The sequence below is a fragment of the Echinops telfairi genome, unplaced genomic scaffold, assembly GCF_000313985.2.
Source record: "Echinops telfairi isolate 266 unplaced genomic scaffold, ASM31398v2 ScPeMD7_2010;HRSCAF=2546, whole genome shotgun sequence".
Taxonomy (NCBI): Eukaryota; Metazoa; Chordata; class Mammalia; order Afrosoricida; family Tenrecidae; genus Echinops; species Echinops telfairi.
The window spans coordinates 19,151,140-19,165,132 of record NW_022105908.1 but is presented as its reverse complement, the minus strand read 5'-3'; the positions used below and the strand labels follow the sequence as shown (position 1 = coordinate 19,165,132).

Here is a 13,993-nt window from a genome sequence, read left to right as displayed (position 1 = left end):
TTGTTCTCCTAATTCCCAGCACTGGATCCGGGGAATAAGCGGTCTGGCTGCCAAATCATGCACCGTCCTTACACCCTCCGGGGGACCTAGAAATGACTCTCCCCACCCCCACCCTCTGCACTCCAGGCCGCACACATAGATTTGGGGCTCTTACACAAACAAGCCTCTGCCCCGCTGAGTGTCCGGCGACTGATCCCTTTAAAAGGAGGAGACTGGAGGAAGTCGGCTAGTGACCGCAGGACGCGTCACAAATCCTAAACCGTCCTCCCCGTCCTAAACTCGACCCCACAGCCCCAGCCGACTGCTTCCGCCCGGAGCGCCCCCGGGCCCCCCCGGCGCAGGCGCTGATTGGCCAGCGCGACGGTGGGCGGGGCCGAGCCTTAAAGGGTCCGGAGCTGAAGCTGCAGGGAGCGGGCGGCGGCCGGCGGCTGGGAGCTGATGCCACCTGGCCCCAGGTACTAACATCCACGGCCCAGGTGGGCTTCTTTTAAGCCGATCTAGTGCCCACCCCTACCCTTATGCCCATGGAGCCCTCGCGAGCCTACCCACTGTTCGGGGGCGCTTTCTCCGCCATCCTCCCGCCCGCGACCATTGATGTAAGGTAAGGAGGCGGGGCGCCCAAGGAAGGCGACCGGGCGCGTTGCGACGAGACGCGGTGGGCGATTAGGGGCTCTCTCGCTTCGCCCCAGTGACCTCCGGCCGGTCCCGGATAATCAGGAAGTTTTCTGCCATCGCGCGACCGATCAGAGCCTCATCGTGGAACTGCTGGAGCTGCAGGCTCACGTGCAGGGCGAGGAGGCTGCGCGGTGAGGGAGGCGGGCCTGCGGCCAGCCAATGGGGAAGCCGGAGCCCGGGAAATGGGCGGGGCCGGTCGCTCGACGGTTAATGGGAGCTCTGAGAATCCAAGGGCAGGACTGCGGGAAGCTTGGGATATAGACGTTCCTGGGGGACAGGGAGATGAGGGGTAGAGGGGGAAATGCCCCTGCCTGATCCTGCTCTTCCCCAACCCAGGTACCACTTTGAGGATGTTGGCGGGGTGCAGGGAGCTAGGGGTGTGCACGTGGAGGCTGTGCGGCCCCTCCCTTTGGAGAACCTGGCCTTAAGGAACTGTTGTCAAGAGGCGTGGATCCTCTCTGGCAAGCAGCAGGTAGCGAAGGAAAACCAGCAGGTGAGAGCCAGGGAAGCACGGTAGGGAAGTGTGGTGGGCAGGGTAGCCCCGGGAACCATGCAAGGGTCCTGACCGACTCTGATCTCTTAAGGTGGCAAAGGAGGTGACACTACACCAAGCCTTGTTGCGACTGGCTCAGTACCACACCGACCTCCTCCTCACCTTCAATCAGCCCCAGTAAGGACCAGGGAAGGAAGAGGCTGGTGACTGGGTCATGACTGGGTCCCCTGGAGAAGAGGGCCAGGAGGGCCACAACAGGCAGACTGATGGTTGGGGTCTCAGAAACTCAAGTCCACTGGGAACTCCCAAGCCTGGACCTGGGTAATGTTCTTCTCTCTTCCCCCAAGCCCCGAGAACGGATCTTGTCATGGCCCTGAAAATGTATCATCCCTGCCCTGGAGCCTGGGCGACTTTGAACAGCTTGTGACCAGTCTGACCCTTCATGATCCCAACATCTTTGGTCCCCAGTAAAGATGCTGAAGCAAGAAGCCGGAGCCTGTGCCATGCTGCTACTGTGGACCCGTGGGCCTACTCCTGCGAGGGGAAACATCAGACACTTCCACTTTGCAGAAATAAACTTGCTTTATAATCAATATCATTTATAATCAATATCATCATTGTGCTTTTAAATCTAACAGGACATCTGGGTCCCTCCAATTCCCTTTGGTCTTGGAGGGAGGGGGGCATTTAAAGCAGTGCATGGGAGCAGGAGGGACCCAGGGCCAGCAGTGCGGGGGAGGAGGAAGTACACTTTGGAGTGACTGGTTCAGCCCTGAGAGTGGGGTGCAAAGTGAACTCAGGGTGGTTAGGGAAGCCACGACGCCCAAAGAGGAGGGGAGGGAAACTATTCCCTGCAGTGATTCAACCCTGAGAAGAGATTGGGAGTGGGGCTGGTTGTCCCCCTCGATGGATCAAAAGGTCACAAGTCTCCAGGACCCAATTACAGAGGCAGAAGTTGGAGGCAGAGGAGTGGCCGTTATTTGGTGTACTTGGAGTAGAGGGAGCGCAGCTGGTCCCAGAAGAAGAGGGAGAGGATGGTGTGGGGACCCAGGCGGAAGTAGGAGGCCCCTATGCCCTTGTACATGCCCCAAATGCCTTCCGTTCGAGCTGTCTGCAGCAGAGCATCCAGAATCCCTCGGTACATGAGACCCTGAGAGGAGGTTGGAGAAAGACAAACAAGTATGTCAGAGCCCAGTCACACCTGCTTCCCCCCACACCTTCTGTCCGCCTGCATATCAGAGCACTCTACCTTGCCCCCACCGTCTGTGGGCTGGTTGTAGAGTCTTGTACTGGCCACGTCAAAGGGTGTCATGGCCAGGACCACCACAATGCCACTCACCATAGCTGCAACCAGAGCCACCTTCCAGCTCTGGGAAGGAAACACCTAGGAGGAGGGCAGGAGGAAGACTTGTCAATCAGCCCATCGTGCAGCACCCAGGACAAGACAGACTTTGTTCTGGGCATGTCGTACGTAGAGAGTTACCGAGATCTGACACTTCATGGATTCCCACCACACTGTGATAAGCAGTGGAGGAGCAAGGGTAGGGTGCCTCCCCCACCCCCCAGGACTTAGATACACCTTCTTGGAGGAAGTGACAAGAGAACTGTCAAGAACTGACATGAGTTGGGAAAAAAATAAAGAACTGACATGAGTCAGTGACACTCCCCACCCCAGCCTCCTGTTGCTCCCTCACCTTTGAATATGGACAGTGCCCCCTTTAGGGTCTCTCCCCCAGCCTGCCCGCCCTCCCCCTTTTCAAGGGCAGTACCTCCCATTGGCTGATGAGGTCCTTGGTAGAGGAGAAGGTGCACAGCTGGGCAGAGGAACCAACAACAACTCTGGGCAGGCCGCCCAAGGACCCGCGCCACAACCCCACCAGACCATGTTTTTGGCCAATCTGGGTTAGCGCCTGAAACATGCCCTGGTGGGAGGAAGGCCGTGGGGTAGGCTTCAGTCACCCCAGCAGCAAGAGCACCACCACCTAACACTGCCAAGGAGGGCTCCTTACAGATACCTGTTGTCCAGACAACCAGTTCCAGGTGGGCTTAGAGCTAGGATGTAGCCCCTCCTTGGTCTACCATCCCCGTGTTCCCTCCTTCCCTAAGACTAGAGGGACTCGGGGACGTGTTGGGGAGCATTTGGGTGGCCCTCATGGGCAGATGGGCTGAACTGAGGAGGAGCTGGGCAGAGCAGAGGCTGGGACTAGAGCTGTCCGGACAGGCAGAAAACTGCGGGGTGGAAAGGGCTGGGACAACAGCTGAGGGGGTGGGAAGGCCTCACCTGGTGCTTATACTGGGGCAGAGGGAAGGCCTCACCTGATGCTTATACTGATGTCCAACTGCAATTGCTGAGGCTGCCTGGGCCTGTAGGTGTGTCTTCACCTGGGGACAACAGAGTGAGTGTCGCAGCTATGCCCCAGTGGCCTTCCTGCCCTTTCACAAACCCCAATACTTGACCCTCTCACACTTTCTCTAGGGCGTCCAGCAAAGAATATCCTAGTAATCTGATAATTATTGTTGTTCCTACTAAGCAAATTGGTCATAAGACTGTTTCCCTTGGCTCCAGTCCCAGGGGATGGATCTTAACACAGCAAGACACCCCACCCCCTCCACATCCTCCATCCCTTGGGGGTGGGGGAGGGGAGTAGAGAGGCTGGAGAACAGCACTATTTCTTAAGACTGTTCCCTTCCGGAGGACCTGGGTATCAGTCTCCCCATGCTAAGGCCATTCTCAGACCAGCTCTCCAGCAAACATGAGGTCCAGGTTCCAAATCAGGCCTTGAGCCAGGTGATGAGGGCTCCTCTGTGTAACTTGGCCAAGAGACAAGGGTTTGGCTGACTTTGGAGAGGCCCAAGGCCCGGAATCTCACACCCTGGGGGTCAGAACAACCTGCCTCCCCACGAGTGGAACACAGTGGCTCCCAATGTCTTTTCAGGTGCACGAAACAGGGAGCAATTTGGAGCAAAAGGGGCACTGGTGGCAGAGTGGTTACGTGTTTGACTGCTGCCCAAAAGGTAGAGGTTTGACTGAACCCACTCCTCCTGGGGAGAAAGATGTGGCTGTCTGCCTTGGGAAGCCTGTGGGAGCAGTTCTACTCTGTCCTATAGTGGCTCCGTAGTGGGTCCATGTAGTCCCGGAAGGAACCACCTCGGTGGCCCTGAGCTAGTCACTTCCCCTCTTTTGGCCTCAGCGTCCTGGCCCTTCTCTGCAAGGGCAGCCTACAGGGACCCTCCTGCCCCTGGTCACCTTCCACGGACCTCAAAGGGACAGGGAGACTCATTCTGAGAAGCCCAGGATGGATGCCCCTTTGCTCCTAGTACTCGTCTTGTTAATGTTATTCAAATTCTTTATCCTCCTCTACTTAAATCCACCTCCAACCCCAACATCATGTACCAGCAACTAAATTAGATCAAAACAACACTACCAATGTGTAGTAAGAATTTGTGCCAGTGCGGTCCTTGTATTATCTCCCCTATCCGACTCAGTCCTGAGAATCACACAAGACCCTGCACCAAGGGTCCTCCCAGAAGCTGGCCGGTGGCATCTCTTCTTACCATGTAGATGGGGCTTCCCAAGTAGGCTCCCAGGACCCCAGCCAGGGCCCCAGCTGCTGCGCTGCGGGGAGGGCTGAGGGTGCCTTCTGCTGTGCACAGGTAGCCCCCAGCCTCAGCCAGCCCGTATGTGCCCAGTCGGATGCCGTTCATCAAGAACTGGTAAATGAGGGCGGGGACCAGACCCTTTTGCAAGGCGGCCGGTCCATCAACTTTGCCAATGGTGATGAAGGCATGGAAGACGTTTCGGTAGTGCCGCTGGTAGCTGCCAGGCGCCTGCAGCTCTCCCTGCAACTGCATCCTGGTCTTCACCACCTCCAGGGGGTTGGTGAACACACAGGCTCCACACGCTGCCAGGCCACTCAACAAGAAGTCCATAGTGGGGGGAGCAGGTGGCGCTGGTACCTGGCCAAGGGTGAGGAAGTCAAAATGGGCCTCAGGGGGAGACCTCCGTTTGGGCAGCGCAGGCTGCAGGAGGCAGGAATTTAGAGATCTGAAGTCAAGGGTGCCAGGCAAAATGTCAAGAGGTCAAAGATTAGCTGGAGTTTGGGGATCAGGAGATGGGAAAGGGGAAAGGAAGAAAAGCTTAGCAGAGTCTACTGAGGAGGCCTTGTTGAGCAAGGGATTTGAGGTTACAGGGGGGCGGGGGGGGGGCGCAGGAGCAGGGAAGGTGGCAGGTGGATGCTCAGGATGGCCGGCTTGCCAGCGGGGCTGGAGTCCGGGAGGAAACCACCGAGCTGGGAGATGGGAGCGTGGGAAGGAGCGCGAAAGAAAACCAACAGGTTACGGAGGAGAAGGATCCGGAAGAGGATCTGGTGGCGACCCCGGGCCAGCAAGGAGCTCTCGGTCCGGGAAAGCAGTCCTGGTTCCGGCCTGAGCTGAAAGTCCTCCGGCAGCAGCCAGAGCGCGCAGCTGCTCGGCCGGGGGTAGCCAGCGGAGGCCGGGTCTCCGCGCTCCAGTCGCTGCAGCGCGGCGCCCAATAAGGAGCCTCCGAGAGGCCCAGCCGAGAAGCACAGCCAATCAGGGCCGAGCCGGCTCCGCGGCCAGTGGGAGGTGTCCTCCGGGACCGGCCCTCCGGATGGGCTGCGGGGAGGCCGGGGTTAACTCTCGCTGCTCCGAGCCCGGGCTGGGCCCGGGCTGCGGAGCCACAGCTTCGGGAAGGCTGCCCCGGGCCCCCGGAGGGTTATCCCACGAGCGGGGAGATGGAGGGTGGACCTGGGGGTCCAGGATGGGCGCAAAGGCTGAGCCTGTGTTTGGGCGACGTCCCGTCCCTCGTCCCTTCTCTCCCGGGTGGGTAGTAGCTCCTCCGGCTCGTCCTGGAGCCCACGCCCGGCTCCGCTCCCGCTGCGCCCATGCCTGCGGCGGGAGAAGGGACCGCGACTGGGGCGACAGCTGATGGTGTCCCCAAGGATACGGAGAGTGTTGCAGGTTGTGGCGCCGCGCAGTTTGTGGGCGCGGAGAGGAGGGAGCCTGGAAAGACCGGGAGCGATCGAGGTCACCTTCCGAAGCAAGTTTAGCTCACAACAATCGGGAATGCAAGGCGGGCGGGCGGGGGGCAGGCCGGGACGGGAATTGAGATTCCTGGAGAGCTGGGCCGTGGCGGTGTCCTAGGGAAGTGTCCGACTGCTCATCTTAAAGTGATGGAACCCACCTGCCACTCAGCGGGAGAGAGATGACCGCTTCCATAGAGGTTCACAATCCTGGGCAACCGACTGTGTCCTATAGGGTCTCTGTAAGTTGAAATACATCCCCCCGGGGGTGGGGGTGGGAGGCTATAGTTAGGCGTGTGTGGGGTGGTGCAAATGGCCTGTGCTCCGCTATCAAAAGCTAACCTGAAGGCCGTCGGTTTGACGCCAGTAACACCAACGATTAACCCAGCAAACCTATGGGAACAGCCCTACACTGCAATCTGAGTAGGCAAGCTTCCATTCGGAGCCCTGGATGTGCCGAAGCTCTGCGCAGTGGGAGGCTTACATCCATGTTTGTGTCCCCACATAGGGTCAGGCTCCATTGAGCTCTCTCGCCTTCGACGGACTAGCTTTGCCCAGAGTGTCTGGGTAGTGGGTTACTTAGCACTTCCCTCCACAGCCCACAGCCGGGGGAGGGGACTTATCTGGTGTGTCCTTTCTGCTCCCTTAAACAGTTATAGTTGGGGAACCTACAGGAGTTCTACTTGGCCCTATAGGATCCCTGTGAGTCGGAATGGACCGGACTGCAGTGAGTTTGGAATTTGGAGTTGGAGGGTTAGGTAGTGTCATGATCCTCACCCTGACTGCTTTGGTCAGTGGGCCTTGAATCAATCTTGTAAGCTTCTCTAATTGGCAGAAGTCTAACTCTCCCAATCTCCGCCTCTTTCCCGTTCTGTAGCACCCCCTGGGACTTGATGAACTGACCTGAGCACAATCATGATTTTGTGAGAGTCCTCTGTGCTCCATGACCTATTTAAAGGCTGCTTTTCTGTAATGCTTGAACGCCTTTATGGCCTTGTGTTGATGGTCTCTCTCGGCCGATGAGGTGCCTTGGTCATGTTTAAGACTTAGTAATCATTTCCACAAGTTACACTTGAATTTGGAGAATCTTTTCTCTCCAGTTGGAATCCACCTGCTGGTGCCAGGGTCTTTTATAGCTGGGCTTAGGTGACACAGGGTTAGCAAGTGATAGGAGAGACCCTGAAACTGCAGAACTGGCTTTGCTGAACTCAGGAGTTTAAACCCACCAGGTTCTCCATGAGAGAAAGACAAGGCTTTTATACTCGTTTTTTTTTTTTTTTTAATTCCTGTAAACTGTCTCAGAAACCCACAGAGACAGTTCTACTCTATCTTCTAGGTTTGCAAAACATCCAAATTGACTGGACAGCAACGAGCTTGGTTTATACTTTTTCTTTATTTGCTGCTGATGCGTCAGGGATGCTTAATCGTAGAAAGGAACTGATTGTGATGCTGTATCTACAACTCTTTAAAAAACTATTTAACTAGGGAAGTATATGAAATGTGAATACTATATCAAGAAAATTGCTTAGAAAGAAAGAAATCAAACTCGACCAATGGTTACAATAGGTGAAGAAGGAAGAGTTGTTGCTTAGGGGGCGTTGAGTTTATGTTAATAGTGGTGGAATCATTTGGAAAACGATATCCGTTTGGTTGTACAACATGAAATGTACAACCAATGGCATGTAGAAGTTGTTGAATCGGAGGATGTTTTGTTGTGTATATTTTTGCCACCGTTTTTAAAAACATGAATAACAATGAGTACAGGGCAGAAGAAAGCATTCTAGAATTGATTGTGGTATTAATTGTACACATCTTCTTGATATCATTGAATTTTTGAATTTGATGACCTGTGCACAGAGTGCCAATAAAACTGTTAGAAATAAATAAAATAAAGAAACTAAGGAAGCTGGCTGGAAAGGTATTGAGGGAGAAAGTTCAGGGCAAGAACTCTGTCCTCTGGGGCAGGAGGGCGCAGAAGCTCACTTGTGTGAGAGGCAGCCACCAGACTCAGCTCACTGTCTGAACTAGTTTGGGGTTTTTTCAACATGACCTTGGGCTGAACATCTGAGCGCCTTCTCTGTGAAACAAGAATGGTTACATCAATTGCACATGCCCCAGGGCAAGTATAGGGTTTGTATTATAGCTCCTGTGACCCCAGTCGGTACTGACTGATGAAGACCCCTCAGGTGCCAGAGAAGAGCTGCACGCCCTAGTTTTCAATAGCTTTAGATTGCCAGACCTTTCATCTGTGTACTGCTGGGTGTCCCTTGGTCTGCTGAACGCAAGGGCAGCAACTTGAACCCACCAGCCACTCCATGGGAGGAACACAAAGAGGTACTTCGACCTTATCCTATTAGCCTCACTATTAGTTGGAATCAACCGAGTGGCTGTGGATATTTTCTTTATTTACTTGTTTGCTTATTTATTTATTAACTGAAGTAGAAACCATTTGCACTACCCATACTCGAAACAGCATCAGCAGCAAGAACAAAAACTCACTGCCACTGAGTCAGTTAAGACTGGAAGCGACCCTATGGGGCAGTGGAGAACTGTCTGTGGGTTTCTGAGACCGTAACTCTCTACAGGAGTAGAAAGCCTCATCTTTACAGGAGTAGAAAGTAGAAACTCTTTACAGGAAGAAAGTAGAAAAGGTAGAAACTCTTTACAGGAGTAGAAAGCCTCATTTTTTACAGGAAAGCCATTTTTACAGGAGTAGAAAGCCATTTAGAAAGCCAGGTTTACAGGAGTAGAAAGCCTCATTTACAGGAGTAGAAAGCCTCATCTTTCTCCTGCAGAGCGACTGGTGGCTCCAGATAGCTCACCTTGGTGGTTAGCAACCCATTTTGTAACAAACACACTGTGCCACCACTCGCTCATTCACTGCATTGAGTCCATTCTGACTCATAGTGACCCTGGTCAGGGCCCAATCACTCCGAAAATTCCAAATTCAAAGCCACCCAGTCAATTCTGACTCATCCTGACCTTGTAGGTTTGGCTTTTTGGTTTGTTTCTTTGTTTTACATTTGAGATTGTGTGTTAGGGCTTCAATTACGAGCACTGGTTTTGCTGAATGATGTGTATTACAGTGAAAGCCTGAAATCCATTGTTTTGAGTCTCCAGTGGAATTCTTTCTGACCACTAACTAGCGGGAGTGAATAGTTTGCCCTCAGGCAGACTCTGTTCGAAAGTGGATTGCTACCACTCCCCTCACCAAGCCTGGGAGGAGTAGGCTAGCCTTTAGGAATCTGCCTCCGTGTGCCCTTGATGGAATTTGGAGTATTAGGGTCCCCATAGCCTGCCTAAAGTGCCTTATACACAGGCCTCTTGAACCACTACTGCAAGCTTTTCTACCTGCAATAGTGGACATACACAGACCCCACTCAGGGTTCCTTTCTTGTTTCTGTAACCCTGCCTGCAATATAATGGACTTACCTGCCACAAACATTGCCTGGTCCTGCACCATCGATGTCCGAGTGGTTATGCACCAGTGGTTTTGTTTGAGCTCATCCTTGCAGCCACTATGCCAATTCATCTTGAGTGTCTTCCTCGTTTTCTCTGGTCCTGTACTTTATCAAGCAAGCATGATGTCCTTCTCTGGGAATTTTGCCTTCCGAATGACATGTCTAAAGCACACTAGAGAAGCCTCCATTGCATCTCGGCTTTTTGTTCAAGATCAAGTGTAGAAGTCTTGACAGCCTCTTGTCTATGGAGTATTCCGGCTGTACTGCTTCCAGGACATGTAGGTTTCTCTTTCTGGAAGTCCACTGTAACTTCAACATTCTTTGCCAATCCCATCATTCAAAGGCATCACTTCCTCTGCAAACTGAAAGCCGCATGGCCATCTAGTTGACTCCCATCCATCGGACCTCTCCAGTCTTCTGTATCCACCGCCCAGCTCTCCTTGTCTGTATTCCTTGTCCACATGCAGATGTGGCCGGTGAAAATTCCCTGGCTTTGGTCAGGTGCATCTTAGTCCTCAAAATGACATCTTTTTCTTTGTAACATTTAAAATAAGGAAAGAAAAGGAAAAAGAAAAAAAAACATTTAAAATGGGTGTCGTATAGCAGAATTGACCAATGCCAAATGTCCTGTGGTTTCTTTAAAAAAAAATAATTCTATTGGCATATATTTCATATATCATACAACTTAATCATTCGGTCATATTAAGATTTGTGCAATTATCACCATAATCCGTTTCAGAGCTTTTTCTTCTCATCCTCGTAGTTAGCTCCTTACTTCCCCCTATCTTGCACTGCCATGCCGCTATCCGGTTACTTTCTCTATAGATCTACTTATCCTGGATTTCATAATGTCCATTGATTTCTTGACTGTTATTTCCTTGGGAATGGATTGTGGATCCAAGTAAAATGAAATCTTCAACAACTTCAATATTTTCCCCCCCGTTTACCATTGAGGCCAAGTGGTTAGGTAAATCCTTTGGAATTCTGCTTGGAAGAGTCGCCTCTTTTTCCTTTCAAGTTTTGGCATTACAGACTGCTCCCCGTTTTTCCTTCTCTATTTCTGGCCCCAGGCTGAGCAGTAGCCATTCCTCCAAGGACGAATAGTACTAGATATGTTAAATACTAGATATTGTTTTCTTGAAGAATGGTGTTAGAAACCAAGATCTGGACACCTGGTGTGTTTGTTGCTCTGGGTGTGCTTCTGGACGTATCTGTAAAGACAAATTCCCAGGGCTGTTGGGTTGATTCGGGCTCACAGGGAACCTGTAGGGCAGAGTAGAACTCCCCCACAACGTTTCCAAGGCTGTCAATCTTTACAAAAGCCAACTGCCACATCTTTCTCCCATGGCTGGTGGTTGGTGGGTTGGCACAGTGGACTTTGCCACCTCATCAGGAACACTCTTGTTTTGGCTGATATTATTTATTCACATTTTATTAGTAGAGGATTGCATTGGCATAGCCACAGCCGTGTTGCTAAGATGGCTAACGCTGACTGCCACATTCCAGGGACTTTCCTTTTTTCCTTTTTTAAATCGTTTTATTGGGGGGAGGAACACTTTGAATGCAAGTATTAAAAGCCCCACTGCTATAGAGTTGATTCCAAAACAAAACAACCTTATATCAGACAGACTAGAACTGTTCCTTAGGGTTTTTGAAGTTATACATCTTTACCTTTTTTCCCCTTAAATAATAGAATCATGATGGCAATTTTATTTATTTCATTTAACATTTTTATTTATAAAAAAATCATTTTATTGGGGGCTCGTATTGCTCTTATCGACTTGAACCCTTGATATCAGCTCCTCATTTCCCTCCTCCCCCACCCTCCCTCCCTCATAAACCCTTGATAATGTATAAATTCCCCCCTCCCCCCATGTTTTACACCAACCGCTGGCTTCCTTTGCCCACTTTTCTGTTGTCCATCCCGCTAGGAAGGGGTTATATGTAGATCATTGTGATCGGTTTCCCCTTTCTCCCCCTTGGTCTCTCTATTCTCATTATTGGTCCTGAGGGGTTTATCTGTCCTGAGCTCCCTGTGTTGGCAGCTCTTATCTGTAGCAGTGTCCTTGCTCTGGTCTAGTCAGATTGGTAAGGTAGAATGGAGGTCAGGATAGTGGGGGGAAGGAAGCACCAAAGAACTAGAGGAAAGTTGTGCATTTCATCAAAGCTATACTGCACCCTGACTGACTCATCTCTTCCTTGTGACCCTTCTGTAAGGGAATAAATGTTCAATTGTCTACAGATGGACTTTGGGTCTCCACTCTGTGCCCCCCCCCATTTTAATTTTTTATTGTGAATGTATTACAGGGCCGATCATCCGTTTTGCATTCTCCAATCCACGCACATGTTGTTTAAGCCCCCCTGCAGTCCATCGCTTGTCCCTCGTCCTCCTTGTCTCCTGCGTCCCCTCCTTTCTTTCCTAACCCGCAGAACTTTGTCCTTGGACAAATGGTGCCCTTTTGATCCAAATGGCTGATGATTCTAAGGTCTGCACACCTCACTGGTGTTATTGTTTGACCAGAAAATTTCCAGACTTGAAGGGTTACTAATGATTACAGTCTCTACTAATCTTTCTCCTACCAGCAATCCTGGTCTCTCTTTTGATTTTGAATTTTGTGCCCTGTTTTGTTTTTTTCTCTCACTCAATCCAGGACCTTTTAAGTAGTCCCTTTCAGAGCTGCGGGCACTGGTAGCCTGGGACCATCTGGTTCTTCTGGTCCCGTGGATGTGGAGACTGATGTGCACGTGACTCTTCAATCCATTGGAGAACTTGTTTCCATTTGTATGTGCCTTTGGTTCTCATCACCCTTCTTTCCTCCAAACAGGCAGAGGCTGATAGTTGTGCCTCAGCTGGCCGCTCAGAGTCTTTCAGGACCCCAGCATCTCCTCATCAAAGGAGGATGCAGAACGTTGTCTTTGCGGACTGTGTTGTGTGCGTTGAAGTTTGTATCCCCTGAGGTTATAGTTCTGAGTCCCCAGGCCCAGTGGCTCATTCCCTCGAGGCGTTTGGTTATAACTAAAACATTTTCATAACTTTGTCTCCCATATGCTATACCATATTCATGAACATATTTGCAGCAAAGGTAAATCAATCCCCATGTACAAATATCCTCCGTCCAACCTCTGTGTACTTGTGGGCAGACGCCCGCTTTCGCTTCCACGCCCATTCAGCCTGCATGTCTATCCATGCAGCTACTTTCCCAAACACGCTGCCATCCAGTCGGTTCAGACTCACAGGGACCCTACAGGACAGAGTAGAACTGTCCCTGTGGGGGTCCACGTTGAGTCCTGACATAAATTTAGGCTCTTTGAGTTTGTTCTGACCATTACCCAGCAATGTGAAAAGCTTTGTGCTCAGGCAGTGTGCTTGAAACTAGATTCTATTTCCCTGGGCCAGGCCCTGCAGGGGCAGTCTTGCCTTCAGGGAACTCGCCCAACCATGCATGGCCTTAATGATTAATGATAGATATGTGGAGGGTATAGCTCAGGGGGGTTTGGTCATGAGTCATACCCCATGGACAAGTAACCCAAGGGCCTCAGGAGCAATCCTGTAAATCTCTGCATCTACAATCGTGTATGCATTTTGCTCTCTCCCTCCCACTCCCACCCTTGCTTCTGTTTTCCCACCTGCAGTAGTGGGACTCTATTCAAAGGTGGCGTTCCTTGGGTCAGCACCCTTCCTACACCCCTTTATTGAGATTGTTTTAGACATTTATGATAGACTTAAGATTCGCTTGTCACAGTTTGCATTTCCATCCTGAGACTCCCCCCGTCCTCCTGAATTATTATTCTTTAAAATGTGCCAACGTTTCATTCTTTGTGCAGGAAAGTTCTATGGGTTTTGACAAATGTGTACTACATCCACCAATACAGTATCATAAGGGGGGTTGGTGGTTTAGTGATGACTCTGGGCTGCCACCCACAGGTCGGCCTTACGACACCCCCAGCTACTCTGTGGGAGAAAGACGCAGCTTTCTATTCCTGCAAAGACTGACAGTCTTGGAACTCACAGAGGCGTCTCGTCGGGTCGGGTCGCTCTGGTTCAGAACCACCTGGATCGCAGTGAGGCAGGATTACACGAGATTGCCTCACAACCCTTCAAGAGAAACCCCTTGTACTTGACCTAGCCAACCCTTTCTGACAACCAATGGTTCTTGTCTACTCTCTGTAGTTTTATTGTTTCCCAGAATGGCAGGTATATCTACTCCTCACCTACTGCTATCTGACATTTCACATTTATGACCGTAGTGCAAAATCTACTGTGCATGAATGAGAAGTGTCTGAAAGTAATGAACGCCAGGTTCTGGACAAGGTTGTGATGA

At 51.5% G+C, this 13,993-nt stretch overlaps 2 protein-coding genes across 3 annotated transcripts; one reads left to right on the top strand and one right to left on the bottom strand.

The window, feature by feature from the left end:
- Positions 1 to 426: 426 nt before the first annotated feature.
- On the top strand, positions 427 to 1,761 carry RANGRF (RAN guanine nucleotide release factor). Its single transcript, XM_004712934.2, has 5 exons — positions 427 to 601; positions 690 to 806; positions 1,012 to 1,168; positions 1,260 to 1,345; positions 1,516 to 1,761. The coding sequence occupies exons 1-5, from the start codon at positions 519 to 521 to the stop codon at positions 1,637 to 1,639; spliced, it is 567 nt and encodes a 188-aa protein (XP_004712991.2). The 5' UTR covers positions 427 to 518; the 3' UTR covers positions 1,640 to 1,761.
- SLC25A35 (solute carrier family 25 member 35) lies at positions 1,729 to 5,608 on the bottom strand. Of its 2 annotated transcripts, XM_045293402.1 has the most exons (6): positions 5,501 to 5,608; positions 4,724 to 5,125; positions 3,485 to 3,550; positions 2,938 to 3,090; positions 2,418 to 2,552; positions 1,729 to 2,318 (listed from the first exon to the last, which is right to left on the bottom strand). In XM_045293402.1, exons 2-6 carry the CDS (start codon positions 5,096 to 5,098, stop codon positions 2,145 to 2,147), a joined length of 903 nt encoding a protein of 300 aa, XP_045149337.1. In that variant the 5' UTR covers positions 5,099 to 5,125; positions 5,501 to 5,608; the 3' UTR covers positions 1,729 to 2,144. The 2 variants fall into 2 exon arrangements, with proteins under 2 accessions (XP_045149337.1, XP_004712990.1); XM_004712933.2 differs by having other exon boundaries at positions 4,724 to 5,608.
- Positions 5,609 to 13,993: the final 8,385 nt, after the last annotated feature.